At 35.5% G+C, this 9,848-nt stretch overlaps 1 protein-coding gene across 4 annotated transcripts; it reads right to left on the bottom strand.

Annotated features, from left to right (window-relative positions):
* On the bottom strand, nt 1-5,955 carry LOC131158184 (probable beta-1,3-galactosyltransferase 2). Of its 4 annotated transcripts, none has more exons than XM_058112881.1 (11): nt 5,554-5,955; nt 4,826-4,922; nt 4,548-4,612; nt 4,251-4,462; nt 4,114-4,177; nt 2,453-2,525; nt 2,194-2,314; nt 1,628-1,715; nt 1,412-1,537; nt 1,207-1,316; nt 1-457 (listed from the first exon to the last, which is right to left on the bottom strand). In XM_058112881.1, the coding sequence occupies exons 1-11, from the start codon at nt 5,667-5,669 to the stop codon at nt 309-311; spliced, it is 1,221 nt and encodes a 406-aa protein (XP_057968864.1). In that variant the 5' UTR covers nt 5,670-5,955; the 3' UTR covers nt 1-308. The 4 variants fall into 4 exon arrangements, with proteins under 4 accessions (XP_057968864.1, XP_057968872.1, XP_057968845.1 ...); XM_058112889.1 differs by having other exon boundaries at nt 4,548-4,609; XM_058112862.1 differs by having other exon boundaries at nt 1,412-1,715.
* Between the last annotated feature and the right edge of the window lie 3,893 nt (nt 5,956-9,848).

Genomic DNA, 9,848 nt, shown 5'->3' with positions numbered 1-9,848 from the left:
TGAAGCAAAGTGCCGCAAATGCCAATCCAATTATTGGCACTTATGGGGTTCACTAGCCGTGGCTAAATTGCATTACAGTATGGCCCCAAGCATATAAAGAATGGTTTATTACAATCCCCTGCTACCGTATTCTCTTTTAGATTACAAGGGGGGTGTTTCTCCTCTGCTAAAATGGAGCAGAGCCTTAATAGAGAAAAGCTCTCTCCCTCTCTACAATTTGATATTACATTTCTTTATATCCACATATAAAAAATAAACTTGTTCGTGCTTGCTCAATTCATCCTCGAGGTTGGATGAAGGGCTGTTTCTTAGAAAGCTGCACTCCAGAGAGTTTTCTCACCTTCACCGCACCGGTGGTGAACCTCCTTCATCCTATCAGCAGACTTGCAAATCCCGCTGCAGCTCCAATCAAACGAAGCAACACAGGCGTTGCCAGCCTGAGCCTTCCACTCACAATCTGTGGTAACAATTAGCAGCACAAAGCTTTTAGTTGCACAGTTGTCTTGCTAGAAAATACCCTATAATTAAACAGTTCTTTATTCTTCTTATTCATATTCTTCTTTTGAGTTTCCATTTATAAATTTTATGCATTTTTACAGAAACAAGGTTTTGACAGAATAACGCAGCTTGATATGGGAATTCACAGGCTTAGTTTGTCAAGAACAAAATCAATCCAAGACTATCAGTTGGACAAGCAATCTCCAGGGAAGGTCTTGGAACAGAAGTTGCATAAAAGTACCTAGCCAGGTACTAGACTTCGATGGCAATAAAAGGTCAAAGCCAATTGGGTTGACATCATCGGCTTTTGGCCTTTTGACATACGTGATAAAAAATTGGCCAATAAGGCAGATCAGCAGCTAATTCACATGTCTTACATTAGTAGTAAGCGGTCATCCACCAACAATATGTTTCAATCCGCGAGGTGAGGAAGTTAAATGATGGTTAAGGACAACTTTAATGAAATAGATATAATGGTGCAAAATTGCTCTTAAATTAGTCTTCACAGCTCATAAATCACATTTCCGGAGTTGGAAATTGATTTTGAGCCTAAAACACCTTGAGGATGAAAGCTGATTGTTGAAGCTTTTCTCTGAGCTGATTTTAGAACAAAGCTAACTTCCCACTGAATCTCTGTTTGTGTTTCCCAGTGTCATAGAAATCCAAGTATAAAAAATTATGACACCAAAATAAAGTTTATGGCATTACCAGGTGGGGTACCACAGCAGAGTCTCCGGTCATCAATATGCTCTACATCCAATCCAATAAACCAAGATCCCAATGAAACATCCTCATTAGCATACTTGTGCAGCACATGCCTAGATAGTCACCATTCCAATGGTTGCAAGTTTAGCAACATGATTTTTCAGTACAATGGGCAGCAACAATAATCCTACTGCATTGAGGTACTTACTGGTTAATTGATATATAGGTAGCCAAATCTTTTGAAATAGCATATAGCTGTCCTGTAGCATGACGGAAATACCTATTTCCTTCTTCACCAAATTTCCAATATTCTGGTTCATGGTACCTCACTCCCCTGTCCAAGGAAGAACAGATTAGAAAGACAAAATATATAAGAATTTCTTGAGTTTTTGTGCAGTCAATGAATTCAAGAAAGCTCGCATACTTTTGAGAAAGGACAGGACCAGATTTCATGCATCCAATATACATCATAGGCTTTGGCCGGTACCTAGCTAGAGTTGCTCCCAGTGTCGCTGCAGGGATAAAAAAAATGAATTCAATGTAAGAAAGGATTGAAGAATAACACTATCAGTTTGCTCATAAAGACAGTTTAATGCCCATACCAACAATAAATATTACCTGCACCTCAACAAAATTATGATTTTTCATTACTATCTCAATAATTTTCAGATAAGCAATTTTCTAAACCAAGCAAAAGCGTTATCAAAGTTTACTCGAGCAAATTGACATAAGTGTCTCTTTGAAATGAGGCACTTAAAAAGCCAGTATTCTGTCCCCACATATTTATTTGACTTAAAAAGTCATATATTACATCTACAAGTGGCATTTCACAACAAAAGCATATAATTGAATTTTTGGTTTCGTAGTTTGGATATCGATAGTCTCCCACAGTACTATTATGTCTAGTAAGAAAAGGAATATCCAAACTTGAAAAAAATCTGACAAATTCATGTACATCAACTGCAGGGGAGATCATTATTGCATCCTTACCTATATTTACATGGACGTCATCATCTACTTTAACATAGAAATCCGCATCCCATAAAGCGACTGCAGTGGAAAAGAATACCTTTGTCTTGGTTGATAATTCAAGGTATCCCTCAATATGTTCCTGCTCTCAAGGCATTTGCAAATGGGAGAGTATGAGTCGGCTCTTTTACAGGCATTCCTATTATCAGTGTGTGAATATGTTTTTGACAAATAGAAGCTTTAAAAAAAATAGAAGTGAAACAAAGAGAAAAAACACTACCAGCCTCAAAAAGTCGCCATGCTTTTTATCCTCTGCTTCAACTGCTCTATCTAAAATTCCACCGGATGTAGCACTGGAAAAGCAGGCCATCAAATAAGCAAATGGTTATCTATCACCAAAAATAGTCAACACTTGTAGGTCGCAAGGACTGTTTACAAGTTTAGCAGAGGCAATGAAAATGTACCTTGTGAGCATGTCACTGATACCCACTCAAAGGGAATAAAAATGAAATTTATTTAGAAACAAGACTAGCAGAAATGCTAGCTACCCTTTTTAAAACTAGATTAGTTAGTATATGTGTGGAGGTGCATGCAGCTCACCCCCATAAGCACCTGTATACACCAAATGACTGAGCTATGACAAATATCATGCATGAAATAAGTTCAACATGCAGACTTGTTAGCATACCTGACATGGAAAAAGGATTTCAAGATACCAAATATAGCGGCCAAGAAATTGGTACTTCTTAAAAAACTGAATTGGCTTTATCATGTTACTTATTATGCTTTTTTTTGGCTGCAAAATATAGGAAAGGCCTATCTAAAGTACAGAACAAAGGTGCAAACACCTATCATTGCTCGCTGTCACGCTATACTTATAATTGCTGGCATCAATCCAGAACACACAAAAAATAAGGAGTACATAAGAGTTTCCCATGTACAAAAATGTGGAGATCCTAGACCAACTCTGGTTTCTGAGCGTTCAGCTAAAGAAATGCAACATACTATCCAACACTCATGCATGTCAAATAGGTACAAATGCAACATCACATTAGTTTGAGGCAAATATGATATTAATGTGCATCCAAGTGGCAGCTCACAGATTTTTTACAGGACTGCAGTATTTACATGTGGTTCTTTCTTGGTGCAGCTCAATTGACTGGTACATTCATAGTTGAGATTTATCAGCCTATAGTAATTGAACTTTTAACTTGTGCAGGACCATGTAGCACCCACAATTGAAGAGAAGCCAGCAAAGTAACACGATTTCAGTATTCATGACATCAAAACAATCTACATCAGTTCTAATGAAACTGAGCTTCTTAATGTTTATTTGATTTCTATTGTACTTCCAAGAGTTCCCTTAATGAGGTACTATATGGGATACCAGAGCTTTTCATCAATATTCAATATTTGGTTAGTTGTTGGTATTATTTTTCTCTGTCCACGAATCCTTAACTTGACCAATTTATGATTAAATGATTAAGTATTCCCCAGAAAACTTGTAATCCGCATTGTGCAACGAAAAATAGCTGAGTCCCATAATCGTCTTTAGGAAAAAACCAATAATTCATAAAATCCTTAGGCTCCATTTGAATCAAAGATTTTATTTGAGGAAAGGAAATTAAAATAAGAAGGAAATTCATTTTCTATTGTATTTTCTATAGATCAAATACTATTAAAAATAAAAATTTGTTATAGTATGATTAAAAATAAAGAAAACTCAAATGTTAATAATGTGTAAAATCAAAATTGTGTTCATTTATTTGCTATATATTTTATCTTTCTTCTCACTTTCCTTGACGACCAAGCATGAAAAGTTGGGTTCCTTTATATTTTCTTATCCTTTCTCTAATATTTTCTACCAAGCGGAGCCTTGGAGGAAAAATAGTATGACAAAAAAGGAAGAGATTTAACAAAGGAGACTGATATATTGCCCACCTGTGTCCTATTACAAAGCGCATTACTATGCCCTTCTCTTCCTCAAGCCTCCTTCTTTTATCACCTACACATGAAAGAATGATATAACCCAATTTCAAGCAAACATCTTAAGGAAAACGAGCAGGTAATTTATGAACCTTGGGGCATCCAAGTAGCACGAACTGAGTCTCTCCGTTTACGGCTGCTAAAAGCAGTATTAATGCCTATAACCATTAGATATTTTCTTTTCCCACTGGGTTCAGTAATTTTCACATCTTCAGATATTGGAGAACCATTCAGCATAGAATCCTGAGCAGATCTTGCAGCTGCTAATTCCATCTCCAAATTTGAAATAGTTTTATCCAGAGTACTACACATCCCATAAACTCATCATTTAAAAATCTTGGAAACTTAAGTTAAAATTTGAGATGTAATTAGGAATAACAATAACTTACTGTATAGCAAGATGAGTCTTCGAAACTTCACTTATGATTTCCTTAGTTCTAGCCTTTGAATCCTTCTTACAAAAACAAAATGGTCCATTGTACCCAAAAATAAAAAATAAAAAATAAAAAATAAAGACCCAAAACAAGTTAAAAACCCAACAAATTGCCAAGCCAAACATTAAAATAAAAAAATAAAATAAAATAATAAATACTTAACATCAGTATGTAATATTTTCCTGTTGGATGTATGAACAAAATTTTTAAATAATCTGGATAGATATACTCACAAGTTTTGGATCACAACTCTCAGAAACTAACTTAAGCTGATCATCTTCAATTTTTGTTGTCTTTGATAAATCTTTAGCTTCAGGTACCGTCCACATTCTGATCCCAGAATATTCTGATTAATATGACATTCTTGTAGAAAAAGAAATCTATGCTTACCAGCATTGTCAAGCACCATAACAATCTGAATAGCTAAAAAAGTTCCTAAAGCTGCATTTGGAAGCATGGATCTTGGGCCTTGGATTTGGATTTGGGTGGATTTAAACAAAAATTCAATACAATATTGTTAAATCTTCTCCAAATCTACAAAAATCCAAATCCAAGGGCTCACTCAAACATAGGATAAGGGTTTTGAAGTTCAATTCGTATATGGAAGCATAAAGAAATTGATATGTACAGTACAAGCAACAAACAACATTGAAATAAAGTTCCAAAGTTTGAAATTGCAGCGTCCAGAAGCAATCCTCGTCCATAGAGTTACAATTTCAAATTAAAACTGCCCACACACCAAATTCTACACAAAAATTTAAAACTACTACAAAACAAATGATCCAACACTTAATCCCCAATAGCAACCTAAACCCATTTTCTGAATACTCTTGAACATCAAATCTTGCAGAAATTCGACCCATAAATTAAGAAAAGTAATGGAAACCCAGTTCATCCAACTGCACATAAAAGCTCAAGCGAAGAAAATATCGAGAGCTGCAACTGAAGAATTAAAATTTACCTGTCGGTGAAGAGCATCCCGGCGCAAAAGCATCCGACGCAAAGCAGAATAGTCAGCTTACGAGACACGACACTCTTGGAAGCAGAAGGCTCTGCTCCTCTGCTCTTCCAAGACATAATGCTCTTCTTCTTTTTTTCACAGAGAAATTCAAGCAACACCCATCTCCAAGTTCACCTCAAATCGCCGACACAATGCATAGACAGATCGAAAATCCAGGTCCAATGGCTCCGCAGAAATTTCTGCGTGTCGGAATTTGTAGCAGAGGGAAGACGACAAGACAATAGACCACCGGAGAAGCTACTATTTCTTGGAATCGCAACTATCTCTCTGCCTCCCTCCCTCACTCCCAACAGCTGCTCTGCCTCCATATCTCTAAGTAAATAAATAAACAGTAAGGAAATCTTTTTGCTCTCTCACCCAACAAAGGGGAAAAAAAAAAATTTGGCGACAAAATTACTATGACAATATTTGAAAGAATAAAATTAAAGCTTTAAATATATACATTTAAATAAAATATAACATAAAATTCCACCCAAACTTAAATTAAAGAACTAAAAATAAATCTTGTTTTTTATTTTTGATAAATTAGAAAAAAGTTCTTATTTTTTTCCCATTTTTAATATCTATGACAATTTGTAAAACATAAAAAATATATATTTTTAAATTTTATATGATATTTTATAATTTAATAAAAAGAAAAAAAATTATTTTACACAATTAGGCATGCTCTGGAATTCCTCTCTTAACAAATGAACGAGTGGTCATGATTGGTTTCATTCATGTAATTATAAGAAAATATAATTTCATAAATGTCCTCCTCGGTTGATGTCTATCCCTAATCCTGCTGTCCGTAAATAAATTTGTCCTTTCCCTTTTGGTTAATCCATAAAACTCATTTTACACTGGATTTGTAATTGTCAGTGATGTTTGGCACAGGTGGAAATAGCTGTCCCATTAAGCTCATTGGGTTCTCAGATCTATTTGATAATTGCGTTTAAATTCTTCAGGTGACAAACACCTCTCAAGAGCACCATCCTACCCAAACATTATATTAATACAACAAAATTCAAATTGCAACTCACCCATTATACCATTTAAAAACTTTTGTCTCACTCTTAATTTGTATTTTTTCTTTATAATAATAAGTTGAAATAGTACATCTCCGGTCAAAAATTTTGGGTTTAAGCTCATTTTAAACATCTTAAATGACTCTGACATTACGTTTGGAAGTACGAATTTTAAATCTTTTAATTTGAATTTAGATGAATTTGAACAAATTTTATTTAAGATCATAATATAATTTTGTTTAAAATTATATACAGAAAGACAAAATTAATGTTTGGTGAACTTAAGTTTGTGTTTTACAGCAATTAATGTTGTGTTAAGTATACGAAAATCACAAAAAGAATATATAATGCAAATATTCAAGTTCATTTATTCATAATGTTTGCAAATAATTAATTAAGAAGATAGGATAAGGTGAGTTTTAAGTTTAACTCTAAAAATTGCAATTTTAATTTGCAATATTATTATTATTTTGATAAATTAAGTACTTGCGTGTTGTGCCTTTGCAAATGAGTATATTTATTTATTAGTCAATTGAGGATTCAGATTCAAAATACTATTAGTCTTGAATTTTAACTAATATGATATCTCCTAAAAAATACTATTTAGAATAGATAAATTAACACGTTACTAATAATTTATACCGTTGACGTTGAGGATCATCTACCTTAATTTTAGGAGCATATTCTATATATACTTTCCAATTATTTTATTCTTAAATTACTATGTAATTGGTATGTAGTTATTACATACCATCCTTGCTTCAATATACATAAACAATGCTCACCACTTTACAAGTGTGGGGGTTTTCAAACATTTTCATGGTATCAGAGCCTAAACGATCCTCCCTAATTTTTATTTAGCATCTCACGCACTCCCTATTGCCGCAACCCTAGCAACTTTTGTGACGCCCTGATTTTCATATCATTTTTTTTTTCAATATAAATAAAACATATTACTCACCAATTGGCCACGTCTCTCATACCACACAAGCATAACCCAACCCGAAAAGGGTACTAGGTACATAATCATTATCATATTCACAAACCTAACAGCGGAAATCAATATATACACAACACCGCAAATACACATACCAGAGTACTAATTCATCCATATATACATGTCTGACACATTCTCAAGAAGAAACACAAAATGCTCTAGGGGAATCCTCCATCCCTAACTCAGAACACTCACCTTGTCTACGCAGGTTAACAGTTCCTATCTATCTCAAAGTTCTATCACCTGGTCTATCTCAGTTTCCTGAAATATTTAAATGATTGGGTGAGAAACATCTCAGTAAGACAAAATAAATTATCTACATTGTGTAGCAGTATGAGTTTCATTATATCGTAACATATAATCATTTCAGTGATAATAACTTCTGAGAAAATGTACCATTTCTACTCATAATCATATAAATATAAAACACAAGTTTCATAAGCTTTTTATTCCATTTCCAAATCCATTCACACGCAACCCATGTTTATCAGTGAAGTTCCCAAGAATAGGGGAGATCACACGCCTATACATGTAGCTCCCCTATGCTCTGATATCGTTTGTAATCTTACTCGAACTCTGGTTCTACTACTACTGATACTTATTAAGGCACTAATCTTACTCAGTAAGCTCTCAGGCGGAGTGTTTTACTTCGCTTTCATTATTTATATTATTAACTCACGCTACTCTATTTCTCGTTTTCATTCTCATTACCATTTTCATTTCTATTTCCATTCCATTTCATTTTCATTTCACATCTAGCTCATAAGTGTCCTCGGTAACCAATACATCTGTGTCTATAACTAATGGCTGCCTTGAAGATATTTCCCACGCCATGCTTCACCCCATGGTCAAGGTCACTTTCCATACTCTGCGCCATGCTTCCCCCCCTGGTCAAGGTTGTGCATCCCGAAGGCTGGACCTAACCGTGGTTGGCCTACCGGGTTATATCAAAATAATCATACCATATACTCGTTTGTAGTACGAATGACCTGCCATATACCCTGATCTGAACTCAAGGGCAAAACAACCCTTCACACTAGCTCATTCAAACTTTAACGCCACACGCTCCACGAGTCCGTGTGGTTGCACTAATACCACTAGCAACGGTATCGTGCTCAATTCAATAACACATCCATCCATCAGGGTTTCATTTCACATTTCGATATTTCACAATTGTAGTATTTCACAATGTAATTTTTCACATTTCCAGTATCCTCATTTCACAATCATATTGCAATATTCACATTGCAATATTCACATTTTCATATTCATATACCAGTAATCACATTTCATCATTCTCATTGCAGCATTAACATTGCTTTCATCCTTTTCAAGTCAATGGAGATCTAAGAGCAGTCTCGCTAGTCATCGCTGATTTTATCTCGCAACAGTTAGCGTTGTCTGTGAGAAGCTGTTTCAGAGAGGCACTCATTTTGCTCTCGACCTTCGACGTTCAAAAAATGCCAACCACACACGACTCTAGCTCCAGCCCTGCCGCTAGAAAAGAGTCATCCCAATCCATTCACTCCACACCCGCAGAACCTTCTGGAGTCACCAGGGAATAATTCCTCACCTTCGAGAAAAAAATGGAGGATACGTTCAACCTAATCTTACAGCAAAAGAGTCAGGAAGGGCATATCTCCCACCAACAATAGATGAGTCTCGATCCATCCAAGAAAGCAGATAAACCAAAGGAAAGTGAGGGAAAAACCCATCTCACTAAGAAGGTGGAAGACGCGAATAGCGTGGGTGTCAACGAGCAAAGATCCACCGATTTAGAAGAAAGGATTAAGAAGATAGACCAGATTGCGAAGATGATGAAAGAAGGCAGGACCAACCCCTTCTATAGGGAAGTCTCTCTAAGATCTTCAGAGCCACCATTCACCAAAGAAGTAATGGAGGTCCCGCTGCCCATAAAATTCAAAATGCTGACCTTTGAAAGGAACAAGGGTTTGTCCGACTTGGTCGATCATCTTGACACCTTTAGGGTGTTGATGCAATTGCAAGGCATGATGTCATCATGTGTCGAGCTCTCAAAGGTAGTACTAGGGCTACTGCGTACTTCTCTGTATGTGGTCCACATATGGCTACTGCGTACTACCCAGTACGTGGCCCACACAAGACTTGTAAAAACCCAAAATGTGAAAAAATGGGTTTAAATATTAAGAGGGGCAAAATTGGAAATGTTTGGGTCAAGGGCTATAAAAGAAAATTTCTATTACTTATTCATT

The sequence above is a fragment of the Malania oleifera genome, chromosome 1 (genome assembly GCF_029873635.1).
Source record: "Malania oleifera isolate guangnan ecotype guangnan chromosome 1, ASM2987363v1, whole genome shotgun sequence".
Lineage (NCBI taxonomy): Eukaryota > Viridiplantae > Streptophyta > Magnoliopsida > Santalales > Ximeniaceae > Malania > Malania oleifera.
This window is presented reverse-complemented; position numbering and strand designations above follow the sequence as displayed.